At 36.2% G+C, this 14318-nt stretch overlaps 1 protein-coding gene across 1 annotated transcript in view; it reads left to right on the top strand.

The window, feature by feature from the left end:
• The first annotated feature begins 670 nt into the window (after window positions 1-670).
• Window positions 671-14318, top strand: part of SALL3 (spalt like transcription factor 3) — a 22893-nt gene continuing 9245 nt past the window's right edge. The window contains exon 1 of the mRNA XM_069094994.1: window positions 671-1133. Within this exon, the coding sequence (XP_068951095.1) occupies window positions 1052-1133 (82 nt within the window). The 5' untranslated portion in view covers window positions 671-1051. The remainder of the gene's footprint in view (window positions 1134-14318) is intronic.

Genomic DNA, 14318 nt, shown 5'->3' on the forward strand with positions numbered 1-14318 from the left:
AGAGAGAGAGAGAGAGAGAGAGAGAGAGAGAGAGAGAAACAGAGAGAGACAGAAAGAGAGAGACAGAGAGAAACAGAGAGAGACAGAAAGAGAGAGACAGAGAGAGACAGAGACAGAGAGAGAGACAGAGAGAGACAGAGAGACAGAGACAGAGAGACAGAGACAGAGAGAGAGAGATAGACTCGGAGAGAGGTTTGTTGGAAGACTAGAGAAAAAGTTTCTTTCCCCCACCCCCTCAAAGAAGAATAAAACACAACCGCCACCAGCATCAAACACGAGAACGCAAGAAGTCATATGAAAAGCTAAACAACTTCTTGTGATAAGAGCAAAGAAGAAAGCAAGACGAGAGAGCGCATAATAGGGGGCGAAAGGTGGTGGGGACAAAAAGAGCCAAAAGAAGAAAAGCCGGAGCACTAAGGGACAAAGTCAGGATTAGAGGAAGGACACTATCCTTCCCTGAAATGTGAAGCTGCACACATGTTGTGTAAAGTGGGGGCGCACACGCCACAGCCCCGTGTGTGTTGTGTGTATATGCCTGCATCTCTCGCTCCTGCTGCTGCCGCCTCCGTCACCCCCTCAGCTGCCGCTGCCGCTGCTGCCGACGCTACCGCTGCTGCCGCTGCCGCCGCTGCTGCTGAAGCCGCTCCCGCTACCGCCGCCGCCGCCTCCGACACCGCCGCGATCGGTGCGTCTAGCAGGAGGTGCTGGTGCTGGGGAGACACATCATTTGGCGGAGTGAAGCGGCTAATTGCGGAGCCCCGTCCCTCATTTGCATAGGCAGCCGGAGTCCGCTGGAGCCCGGCCAATCCGAGCTCGCCCCCTCCATTAATCGCCATGCATTATTCACCAGCCTAATTACACAGCCCCATGCGCAATCCGCGCAGCCGCCGCCGCTGCCGCCGCACCGCACTCCTCAGACTCGCACCAGCTAATTCCCTGCAATTTCCCCCCCAACACGACTTATTTGCGAACAATTTTCACACACACACCCCCCCGTTTGCTGTTTTGCTGATGCCTCTGCAAAAAGCAGAACCAACTCGCAGTTAGCAGCATGTCTCGTCGAAAGCAAGCCAAGCCCCAGCATCTCAAATCGGACGAGGAGCTACAGCAGTCCGAGGTAGTTTCTGAACACGGTAAGGGGCTCTTCTCCCTCTGGGGTCCGAGAAGGGGGAGGGGGCAAAGAGGAGGAGGGCATGCCGGGGAGGTTTTGTGTGAGGTTATTAGGTTAGTTTGGCAAATTTGGGAGGTTGGGGTTTGGGGGTTTTGTTTTTCCTTGGTGTGTTGTAGGAAGTAAATTATTTGCTCCATCTGAAGAAGAGAAAATTGAATGCAGTCGGGTGTTGTTTGTGGAGGGAGAAAAAGTTAACTTATTTCTGAAAACAGACTCTAAGTTTCCGTCCCTCGATACTTCCCAAACCGAGAAGCCCAAATCGATCTTCTGTTTTCCTACTGCTTTGAAGACACCTTCCTTGGTTGAATCTGCTCGGGGAGTGCATTTGGCTGCAGGAGTTTCAGGAAAGATGGGGGGAGGGGGTGCAATTATCAGACTGTTGAGTTAGAGAGCAAGTGTGCAGAAGAAAAAGGAGCTGGCTCCCGGGACAGCTCACAGTCCGCAAGTCAATTCCCTTTCTTCTAGTTTCATTTCGTAGTGCCCTGATTGCCCCTAGGGCACGAGAGTTTGGGAAAGAGGTAGTGGGAGGAGGGGCTTTAAATTGTGGCTGTGGGTGTTTGCGGTTCTTAGGCGGAAAGTTAATGGGCTGCTGGGAACTCTGTTATCTTCCTTCTCTTTCTTTTCTCTTCTGATCTCTTCTTTCCCCGGCTTTCTCTATGTCTGTGCGTGTGCGTGTGGGTATGTGTATCGCCTCTGTTTCAGCTTGTGCACTGAAGCAGGAGTGACCGCCGCCGCCTCTCGGCCAGGGATGCCGAGGGCAAGGAGGATTGGGCTGGGGAAACGGGGAGGGAGGGGAGTGGTGGAAAGAGGGAGTAAGTGGGGGGACAGATTCCGGAAACAGCTCCTTTTTAACACTCTCTTCCATGCACATTCGCCACAAACATGCTTGTCTTACACACACACACACACACACACACACACACACACACACACACACACACACACACACATACAGCACTGGCAACTCCAGAGGTGGTTTTGAATGCAGTGGCTGTAACTTCTCTTGGGGAAAGCTTTCCCCCAGAGGATGCCTTCTTCTTGCTACTGAAGCACTGGGTGTGGAAGGACACTGAGGATTCGCACCTTCCCACCCCCGCGCCAGATTTCTTCTCCGCCCCCTCCTAAGACCTGTCCTTCTCCCACATTCACCCGACCGGCGTAGCTGGTGGCCGAGAGGTTCTCCTAAGTGTGAAGTCTTTTTCGGGAGAAATTTATTTCTTTTTCCCTGGTCTCTAAATGTGTGGATCTAGAGGAGGAAGGGATTTCTGTCCACAACAAGGAAAGGGGTTCGGAGAGAAAAGGAGGGGGGGGCTGTCTGTTGAGAAGGCATCAAGGGTGGAATAGGGACCTCCAATGCGGTTTGACTGTTTGGGGGAAGCGGAGTTTTTCCGAGGTGAGGAAGCAGGGAAAGGACTTCCCCTAAGGACTCTTAAGCAACATTCACTGCCATCTTTGTTCGCTTTCTGGTTTCAAGTCCCTCATCTGGCTTTTCCTACATTATTAGTTTTGTGATTGTTTTGCATCCTGGCTGCATTTGTGAGCCACAACCGCCACCGCTTTTACTTACCTCGGGCCTTCCCTTGTTTTTCTCACAACTCTTCTTTCCAAATATTGAATGAGCTTTTCTATAATTGACCAAAAGGCCAAGCAACAATTGATTTTTTCGGGTAAAGATTTTATGTTTGCGATTACCACACATTTTCCCATTCTGAAGTGACAAAAGTTTTTCCAGTTTGTCATTTAATTTATAGTAAAACTGTGCAAATGCGGTTTGCAAATCAACTTGGGGGTTGAGATGTACGACTTTTATGGCAGTCTTGTAGATAAGAGGTTTTCTTTCCTTTGAGTGTTTTTGTTGATTTTTAAATATTTCTTCCTGCTCTTTCTTTTCATTCTCTTTCCGCACCAAGAAATGAGACATTTGTATTTAAGTACCCTTCCAGTTACCAAAAGCATTTATTTTGTCCCAAGGAGCCCATTCGTTCTAACTGCTTTCAAACTGAAAAAGAAAGGGGAGAATGTGTGTATCTGGTTGGGGGAGAGCTACACGAAAGTTGGAAGTTGATGTAGATTTTGACTTATTGAAGCTTAACTTTATAACCTTGATGTTTGGGGCATTCCAAATCTACTTCATCAGGTTAAAACATCTGTCGGATTGGCAAAATTGCAAGCCCGCCGCCACAGGGCTACCACAGCCTCTAGAGTGCTTGGAAAGGAAGAATAAGTAGGGGGCTGTTGCTACTGTGCAGAAGCCCTTAGATAGTAGGCGCATTGCTGTAGAGGTGTTACACTTTCTTTTAGCATAGCTAAGAAATAAATTGCTTTAATTGTGCGTATTTTTGAAGAATGGTATTGCTAGTCAAGTAGATTAGAAATAGTTACACATTTTACGATAGAAATTAAATAATAAAATAAAAATAGGCACAATCCTGGGAAGGTCAGAGAGAGGAGGTTTTAGAGTTTATTACAGAGTGTTTTAAAGTTTGAGGCACCAGTAGCTCAGTATACAGGGAGAGAGGGAAGTCTTTTAAATTTTTAATAACATTATCAGTATTCTAGCACTTCTGTAGAATTAATGAATTTCAGAAAATTGTTAAACTAGTTTTGGTTTGGATTGTGTGTGTGTGTGTGTGTGTGTGTGTGTGGTGATAGTTGTTGTGGTGGTGGAGTCTTATCTGTGTAGCCAAGTCACCCAAGATTAAAACAGGAGATATGCTATTAAAAAAAAAAAAGGAAAGAAAAGAAAGGAAAAAAGAAAAGAAAAAAGAAACGCTTGCATATGGTGGGTAGATTAAGGACAAAGAATCTTTTTGTCATGGAAATGTTTTTTTTTTTTTTGTTTACTTCATCACATAGAATTTCTCACACTTGGTTTGTTTTGTATTGCCCTCAATGACTACATGATCAAATGAATGGATTTATTTCTGCCGAATGAGAAAGACAGTCTTTCCTTCAAAAGAACTACATTGCATCCCAGTGAGGAATTTTAAAGCGTTATTATTGTGGTTCCTGAATAGCTTAAAATCGGCTTTCACAGCAACCCCAAAATGCAACAATGTAAATACTTCTCAGCTTTGGAAGGTTGTTATCAAAATGTGCTATGTCTTCTTTTATTAAAGCATATTTCAGTTAATAGAGTAAAACCCCTTTAGTGAACAATTAACAGATTGGGGCAGAACTTTTTTTTTATTTTACTTCAGAAATGTCAGCACGGTAAAAATTAATGCTGTAAACATGCTGAAAGATATGTAGCACACATTAGGAGACCTAAAACAGGGTAAATTATTTGCAAGTTTTGTAATGAATTACTTTATTACTACTGTACTAAATGAAAATTTGAAAATATTTATATTCATAGTCATTTTATAAATTACACTTATTTTGTCAAGGCTGTGTGGGTCTATGTGTGTTACTGGGTTTGGTTTTATTTTGTTTTGTTTTGCTCTTTTTAACAAATCATTCACAGTCATAATCAAGATGTTGCCACAGTCCCTGATCATATTTTGCAACAGGCCAAAAATAGTCTTTCTAGAGGCAGAGCAGAATAGGCAAGTACTTCATTTCAAGGCTTGTTTTAAATGCAGTTTAGGCCAACCATGAAAACAATTTCTTTGCTTTAACACTTTTGATAGTTATTCATAGAACATAGGTGACTGTTCTCTATTGACCTAAGGAATTTTTTAAAATTCCATATATAGGTCATATTGATTGCTGTTACCCTCAGATAATTAAATAAGATACTTAAAGAAGAGATAGATACCTTTGAAAAGTAAAATTATCAACTACAGCCTCCCCCTACCCCATCTTAATTTTTGGTAATTACAATGGAAGATAAACATGAATCCACAATATGAAGTTACATGTGAGGCAGTTACCTTGGGATTCGAGATTGAAGTTGTGTTACGTTACCATAAGTTGTGAAGTTGTGAATGTTAAAATAAACTGAATTCTTTTAAGGAACTTTGGGATGTGCACACTAAAATGATAGAGCAGTTTTTGTACATTTATACAGGAAATTTGAAGATAGTTGGGAAGGTGATGATGTATAAATAGGTATTGATATTTTTCTGTTAACTTTTGGGGGCAACATACAAAATCATACTAAAAACTAACAGTATAAAAATAAATACAAAAATAAATTCTATATTCTTTATAAAGTTCTCCTTTATGACATCATAAAAATATGGTTATATAAGCAGGAATAATCACCTAAGGATGCTATAAATTCATTTGCAAGAACTTTTTTTAATAATCACTGCTTTAGAATGACAAAAATAAGGCAAATTACATACATGTAAATCTAAAAGTTACTCCTTTCCACATTTTTGTGACAATTTATTTCAGCACTTATTCCTTATATATTCATTAAGGCAACTCTTTCAAAGAATTAACTGTTGACAAATGACTTATTTTTTCTCTCACTGAGAACTAGTCAGATTCCATTAAATTCATGCCATTAAGAAATCTTTAACTGCTGAGAATTTTTATCTCAGAAAAATTAATTAAATGTTTTGATGCCAGTAAAACTTCTACCAAGCACTTCTAATAGGCACTTATCAAGATATCCTATATGTGGATAATTGGAGTATTTCATCTTACTAAAACAACTTAGAAAATTCCTCTTGCAATTTAAATGGGGAAATACAAAAATGTGAAGGGAACCTCACAACTTGAAATGGCTTTTAATTTAACTTAAAAAAAAAATATTGGCAGTAATTACTCCAAAGTTTTATGTGGCCTTTTTTTCCTACATAGGTATGATAATGTGAAAATAATTCAAAAATCCTTTTGACGGTAAAGAATATGTGATTTAGAATTTTAACAATTTTATTTACTGGACTTTTTAAATTAAGAAAAATAAAATCCCAAGTTCATTGTGGATAAAGCCATTTCTTTTATCTTTTAACATGCATGTTTTGCCTAGACTGTTTCTCATATAAACATGCACTGGCACACACTCCACATACATTTACAATTCAGCATACCAAAAGGAAACAATAGATATAACTTGCTACCATAAAAGGATAATTGTTTTCTCAGAAACATAAAAAGTAAGAGTAACCGGCAAATAGGAAAAGATGAATTTAAAAACACTTTTAATGAAACACACCAAGATTGCTTTTTATGATTTTTAAGGTAGATCATTTTAATGTTCAACAGAAGAATGACCAATTAGTTGTCACTGATGAGAAAGAATAGCTGTTTAACAAAGTTAAGAAAATCCTTAAGTACCATTCATCTTAAAACTTTGCAGAAAATAAATGTGCATTAGATCATTCTTATGACATTCAGAGTCAGGGGAAAAAAGCCACTATGGGTTAACAGCAGGAATTACTTAGCAAGTTGATTGTTTGTTGTACACAAGATGATGGAAAAAGCAGGCAAAAGTGGGTCAGATTTCATCTTGGGCTGCTAATCTCTTAGAAGCCTTACCATTCATCTCAAGGTGGCTATAAGGACATTTTCTCTTCCTTGGGAATTCAGCAAAGACATAGATAGCTATAATTTCTTTTTAATGACCATATTTGCAATTTGGACATCCTTAAATATAAGTTCTAACATACATTTTCATTTCAGCAAATATTTTTAACTGCCGTATCTGCATTGTTTGAGACATTCTTGATAAAGCTCAGGAACATTTTTATGGTGATGCAAAATAATTTAAAATTTTCCATCAATGCAATTTTAAAATAATCCTTATCATACCTAGATGCTTTCATTTAATATTGTTTTCCATCTACCTGATCTGGCGATTGCTTCTACACCAGGACAGGCATATCTGTAGGCTGTCCAGTCAGGACATGAGTCACTTCTGCTGATGATGGAGCAGGTCTGCAGTTACATTAAATTAGGTAACTTTTGACACATTTATTAAATCACAAAATTATGGAGAAATCTAATATTTTGCATACTATTAATTTTAATTACTTTTATTTTTAAAAACTACAATTTTTTTCAATTCAATGTAAATTTCAGTTATGTTCCTTTTGAATGTAGCATACATGCTACATAATTTCCAATACAACAAATAGGAAAATGAAAAAGTAAAAATCATTTTATAAAATCGTTTTATAAATTATAGAAAATGTAAGAGTACATACATACATGCATGTTAAAATCACAATGAACCACATAGTGTAAATAGCCAGTTAGAAAAGAATAAGTATGGATAATAGTTATAATTTCTCTTAAGCTTGATTATTTTCCAATAACTTAAAAGACTAGCAACATGTAGGTTTTTAAAATACCCAGATGAATAAGAACTGACAAAAATAATAAGGTATTTGAAAGTTTTACATCCTATGCCTGCCTTCTTCCTACAGTCAGAGCAGGTTAGGTTGCTACTTAAGACCCCTACCTCTTTTGCATTTTCTGTGCATTAGTGTCTAGTGTCCTATAGAAAGTCTTTCTGTTTGGTGTCAATGAAAAGGTGGGATTTCATCGAATGCCTGCTAGCTTCCGATGGACTCTCCCTGAGGGTGGGTAGTTAGAAGTGCTTTGACAAGCCTTGCTGATTTAACCTTTGCCTGCTTTGCCCTGCCAGGGGTGGCCACTAGATGTCAAGCTCATAATACAATTAGTACATCTGTGCAGTTGACCTTGGCAGCACGGCTTACCACTGTTCTGTTAAGTGTTAACACTGAATTTGAGTGTTAACTAGAGATCCCTGTGAGTTTGCTACATGCTGCACAGCTTATCAAATGCCCATCTAGTTCAGCACAAGTGTTTACAGTTCTTAAAGAAGGAAAAAAAAAAAGGTTTTCTTTTGTGCAGCTCCTACATCTTGAACTGTTTAATTAACCCTGCAGGTGCCATAGCATTTTGTCTTAATTCATCTGCATTATTGTTCACTATTTCGAGAGTGATCTCTTAATAGCACTATTTGATAATTCTATTGCATGATTTGTATATAAGGCAGAGAGTCACTTGCTTCAGGGACAAGTGGTGACACTTTTTTGCACCTTTTGTAGGATGTTTTAGAGTTGTGCCGTGTTGTTTTCGTTTTTAGCCACTTGCATTTACCACATGAAAATCTCATGCACTTACAATAAGTGATGGAAGTGATTTTGCTTACAGTTATTATTTCAGCTTACCATGTTTTTCTCCCTTTTATTATTACATTCATTCAGACTATGCTGGGTTTTCATGAGTTTGAAGTGTTATTGTTTTATTGCTATTGGTTTTATTGTTTGGTTGTTGTTGGGAGGTAGATGACTGTTTGTTTTTTTATGTAGTGAACTCTGAAATGACCAGGTTTTCAAAATTCAGTACCTGGGTTATTGGAAACTTTCTAAAGCAGGCATGCTATGACAGAACAGATTTCAATTCATTTGTTAAATTTATAGGACTATGTACTGTAGGGTAAAACTATCAACAAGCAAAGCCACAAGCACTCAGCACAATCTCAGGGGTGGCCCCCTGAAATCTGACTTAAAATTTTTAAATCAACATTTTTAGACTCATATACATTTAATTAAACACAAAGAGTGATATATGTGGATACATTCGAATTCTGGTTACATTGATATGAAAGGCCTATTGTGTAAACCTGAAATAAAACAAGCATCCTATTATTTGACACAACATCGTGTTCAGATAGTTAAAACAAATTGTGAGTGTTGTAACTATCCCACATCTGCATAAGTACATAAAGGAGCCAGTGTTTTCCTGAACTAGCGCTTTGCTGCACAGATTAAAAAAAACTGCAAACGTTTTCAACAGAAGACAGTTGGTGACTGTGCCACAGGTGGTTGTTACTTAACAAATTCGAGATTTGGGCCACTGAATAGATCAAACTAAGTGTGCCAGGTCAGTACTGGTTTTTACATAGCAAGAGTGCCCTCCACTGTTCAGCTCCATATTAACAGCTTTTGTGGTCTGTGAAAAAGGACAGAAAAATTTTCTATTGAGTCTGGAATTTCTTCTACATTGTTAAACACAGTAGGGGTCTCTATTTGTCTCCTCCTGTTTCACAGCTTGGGCTCAGTATGTGATAATTCATCTTTCTTTATGGGATTCAAAGCTATCATAAAGAGTTAAAAAGAATTAATTTGCAAGAAAATAAGTGTCTCCTAACAATTTAAGAAAACTTGAAAAATGCTGTGTAGATTTTTAAGAGGTGGTAAAGCTGAAGTAAAAAGTATGCTCCCCTTCTCCAGAGCCACATGTCATTGTAAAGTTCCCAGACAGAACAGAAAAGTGAACATACATTTTCCAACAGTAGACAGGTTTTGCTTGATCCTATATGAATTTTAATAAACCCAAATTGTGCGTGTGTGGTGAGGAGAATGTAGTGGAATAAATGATGGCTTGCCCAGTCTGACAAACAGAATTATAAACCATCTGTCCAAGTCTTTATTTCACTAGTCTTTAGCAATTAGGTAGTATTTATAACCACCACCACCCCAATGAAGCAAAAAAGACATTTGCTATGAGTTATTATTTAAAATGACATTGTGTATATGAAAATGTGCTAAATATAGCTGTCAGGCTATTATTGGCATTAGTTGATATGAAATGCAAAATGTCAGCATTTATATATGATACATTAAAAGTTAGATATTACCTTGCATAAAAGGAAATATTTTTCTCTTCAGCAATTTCACATTAATAAGTATGCTCCAGACTTTTAATGACAGGTATTTTAACTTCTATTAATGTTTGTTTTTATGCTTCATAGCACAATGGCAAGTTAAAGAAAACATTCTTCTTTGAAAATTCTTCTCTCTCTATTTCGCACTAGATTTTATTAATTAAGAAGCCTTAAGGAGATTATTACCAGTTTTAAGCCATAGCTATCTTCTGATTTCATTTATTCTTTACAGAATGCTAAAATGTTTTTAGACAGTATTCAAACCAAATGACACACCAATGTACATTTGGTTTCTACACCTACCTTTTAAAAACATTTTCCAAAGTACACATTAAAAAAAATAATAACCTCTGACCCTAGCCTCAAAAACATTTTCCTATGTATAGACTCTTATCTAATCTAACTGGAAAGATGCCTTACTCGCCAGCCATTTTCATGCAAAACTGGAAGTGGCTTAATAAAGAACAGATCAGGAATTAATCAAAGCTGAGACAATAGTGAAACAGTTTTTTGGCTCCTTTAGCATTGAGAGAGTTGATCCTAAGAAAAGGAACATTTTGTTAAACATTCAGTATACATTTTATGAGTTATCCTGAGAAGAGAAAAATTTAAAATTTAAATCTATTCCAGAACAGTATTACCTTTGAAACTGTTTGTTAGAATTCCTCTGAAAGGTTTGAACAGATATTTTTCCCCTTCAAAAAAACTTAGGCAAACAGATCTTGTTGCAGAAATACAGTTTGAACAGTGACAGAGGGTGTGCAACCCTTAAGTACACAGAGCAAAAAAATTGGCACAGCTGTGAACTAACTTTACACATTTTCTCACTTTAACTGAAAGAACTTCTATACCTTTTCAGCGCCTATTTTTCTTATTTCTCTTCCTGAATGCATGGAAGAAAAGATATTTTACGTTCCATTCAACATGAGCATGTATGTCTTGAAGCCCAAATGTTTGATCAGTAGCCTTCATGCCCTTAGCAAAGTGGTGTTCTTTTCCCATCAGCACTTTATTGCCTCCCACACATACAGAGAACAAAGTATCCAGATGATGTTATAATCTTTTTAAAAAATAACTATCCCTAGATATATTTAAAGTAGCAAAAAGAAAAGAATCTTACAAATAGACCTCAATTCATGTACTGGAGGCATTTTTTCCCCACTTTTTCCATTATCACCCTTATGTACTATAAATTAATGTTAAATCCCTTTGGCTATTTATAGGTTCAAATCTCTTAGCTGTTGAGCTGCCAGTACGGGAAAAATAAATTAGTTTGATGTTAATTATGATGTCTACGGTGCTTGATTCTTAATTTCTCCCTCTTGCAAAAAAAAAAAAAAACCTAAAGTCACATAGTACTAAAATGTCCATCATTGTTACTGCTATAGCATTTCATAAATAATCTTCCTATTGAATTAAACCGAAAATGCTAAAGTTCTGCTATTTAAGAGATGTATTAACATAGTTTCATAATTTACAGACTGAAATAAAATGCAAATTGATGAAAATGGAAAAGAAATTAAGAGATTTGTGAAGATGACATTTTCTTGGATTAAAACTAAAAACAGAATCCAAAGATTTTAAGACTGTATGTTGAATGATGAGCTGATTCATTTAGACTTTCCAGTATATATTTTCTTATATTTCAAAATGAGAACAGAGAGAGCATGTTTTCACTAAAAGATAATGTTATTTAAAATTCATAAATGAGAATTAACCTTAGAAACAGGTTAAACAGTTTATTGCTTCTTTCTCATTCCTTTTTTGAGGTACATCAGAAGTTATTTTCAGTAGTGGGTTTTTTTCCTCGTTTCAAGAAGGATGTACTATGAAGTCTTAAAAAAAAATGCTGCTTACAAAAAAGCTCTGTCTCCAACACATGGAACTTGTGGTCATAATTTCCTACCCTTTAATCCAATTGAACTTATTTTTTAAATTACAATTAGAACTGAGAATTTTATTTTTCCTTCCTTGGAATTTTTAATAAAAAGTAAAAACAACTTTATTTCTTTGTAAGGAAAATTACTATAATAGCTTGTATTTTTATTCATTGTATTTAAGTTCATATGTAAGCTGTATTTGTTACTGTAATTATCTAATGGTCATGTATAAGAAATAATATTGAAACATGATAAGCAATATGCTTCAGAATGTTAATTTTTTTAAACAATTACGTATTTCAAATGTATGGTTACTAATGGAATATGGTAATTCTAACTTTAGTTTGAAATTATTCATTTGAACTATTAGTAAACTTTGCTTATTCTCACATTTTATTTCAATTATATTTTGTAAAGATTTTTTTCTTATGACAAAAAAAGTTAGTAATGTTTATTGGCATAGGGTCCTATTGATTGTGACTATTTTTACTATATTAGTTAATTCAGAAGACTCTGAATATGCACAACTGATGCTAATATCCCTTTTATGTCTGCATGTCCTAATACCAGTCATATAAATTTATATTTAAAATGTTTGCATTTCCTACAATTGAAAGAATTAGAATTCTTTTCCATTTTGACTGAGATGATTATCTCAATAAAAAAATAGATCTAGTGTTTTTCTCCAACTATTTAATTTTAATAGTTTATTATGACAGCACTTCAAGGAACTTATTATTGATGGGAAACTGCCAATTTTTTCTACATTAAAAAAATATTTTTTATTGTTCCCCACAAATTGTTCAAAGATTCCCATGAACAGTTTCTCCAGGGGAGAAAGAATTAGTAGCATTTAGCTAAGCTACTAATGGGAAAAAGTCAAATTAAACTGTGAGAACACCTCCCAAACTTCCAATGAATTTGGATGTGAAGCTTAAAAATACTTCACAAATGAAAAACTAATAGGACTGTAAAAATTTAAATCTTTAAGATTTAAATTTTAAGTAGAGATTTAAAAGCACTACTGCCATGTAGAAAAAGTATGTTTCCTTACTTCTCCTTACATTTTTATATATCTTTTATTTATTCCAGAGTTGAGAGAATCGAGTAAATGTTCATTTATAAACATTTAATTTATCTGAGGTCACTTACAAGAATGCTTCACAAAGTATGCTCATTAAATAACTTAGAATTAAGCTGAAATTATTTTTTTTAAAGCACTTTCCCTCACTGAGCTGTATGGTTTGGTGTCTACACAATAGAATAAAAATGTTTTCCTGGCATACCTATATTATCGATTCTGTTTATTAGATATGGAAAGTTAGTCCTTTTCTTCAGTGTAGACTTTAAAAAAAAAATATTTGAGTTCCAATGTTGACTGCAAAGACCTTTGTTATTTAATTGTTTTTCTCTAGTGGTTTTTCTCCCTCCCTATAACCCCTTCCATATGAAAGCAAATGTTTTCATTTGTGATGATTGTTAACTAGTGGGGCATTTTTATCTCCCGAATTGTGTTTACTTATACAGTAATGTTTGTAATCTATCTCAGTGTATATAAACATGTGATTGATAGCCATGCAAAAAATATGATTGACATATATCTCTTCTGACATGCTTATTTACATTTGACAGTTACCACCAAAATTGAATGATTTGGCAATGCAGATGAGCTTTTTATTTGCACATTTTTAGGAAATGGTCTTAGCTTTGACAAGTTGGATATCTGTAGAAAAAAAATCCACTATATTAAATTGTAACTAATATTAAAAGCAGAAATACTTTCCAGTTTGAATAAATGACTAAAATGTGTCAGAAGAATCTTTTATCTCTTTATGTCTCATTAAAATGAATTTTTAATTCCATGGTTTTTCTAGGGTTTTACTTTCTAGGGCAGCCCTTCTACTCTGCCCCCCACATGTTCCTTACTGTGAACAGGTTTAAAATACAGTTTTGCATACATTGAAGCAAGTTAAGTACTAAGGGTATTTATTTGGTTAATGTGCCTATCTTCAGTATAAATCAGCAGTGCCTTTGCTTCTAGCTATGCTCAACCTCATTATAGGCACCTATTACATTCTTTACTCCAATTCAGCACTGAAGCTACTTGCATTCTGATCTCAGAAGTTGAATTTAGTTTAAAGGCCTAACAGCTGAAATAGGCTAAAAATTCTTAACTCTTCTTTTTCCCTTCAACTGTTCTGGAAGTATAAGGAAAAAGAAGTGCTAATTGTACCATGCTAGTCATTTTTAAAAGAGCACCTGAAAAATAGTGGCTCATGTGGAGCAATATACTAATTTCTAAAATTATTTTTTCCTTTCTTTGCCAGTTATGACATTGTCTTTTCTAAAGACACCTCCCCCCCCCAAAAAAAAACCCAAACAAACAACACAAGTAGGCATTTTAGCAAACACTATGTTGATTCTCTTGATCTCCCGGGAAGCAAAAACTTGGATGTGTTTTATTCACATGTTCAAATATGCATATGTAACAAAGAACTGATCACTGATCTGCACCTGTCATTCTTCTCTGTTAGTACTGATTTGTAGCTGCCACTCTCTCTATAGGTTGACAAAAAACAGTTAGTGGTCAGTAACATTCAGACTAGCCTTGGAACCTAAGAAATTATTGAGCATTCCTTCTCACCCAGCAGAGAGAGAGAGAGAGAGAGAGAGA

This window comes from Petaurus breviceps, unplaced genomic scaffold (genome assembly GCF_028583685.1).
Source record: "Petaurus breviceps papuanus isolate PSGF00001 unplaced genomic scaffold, PetGlider_PUasm1.0 224, whole genome shotgun sequence".
NCBI classification, from domain to species: domain Eukaryota; kingdom Metazoa; phylum Chordata; class Mammalia; order Diprotodontia; family Petauridae; genus Petaurus; species Petaurus breviceps.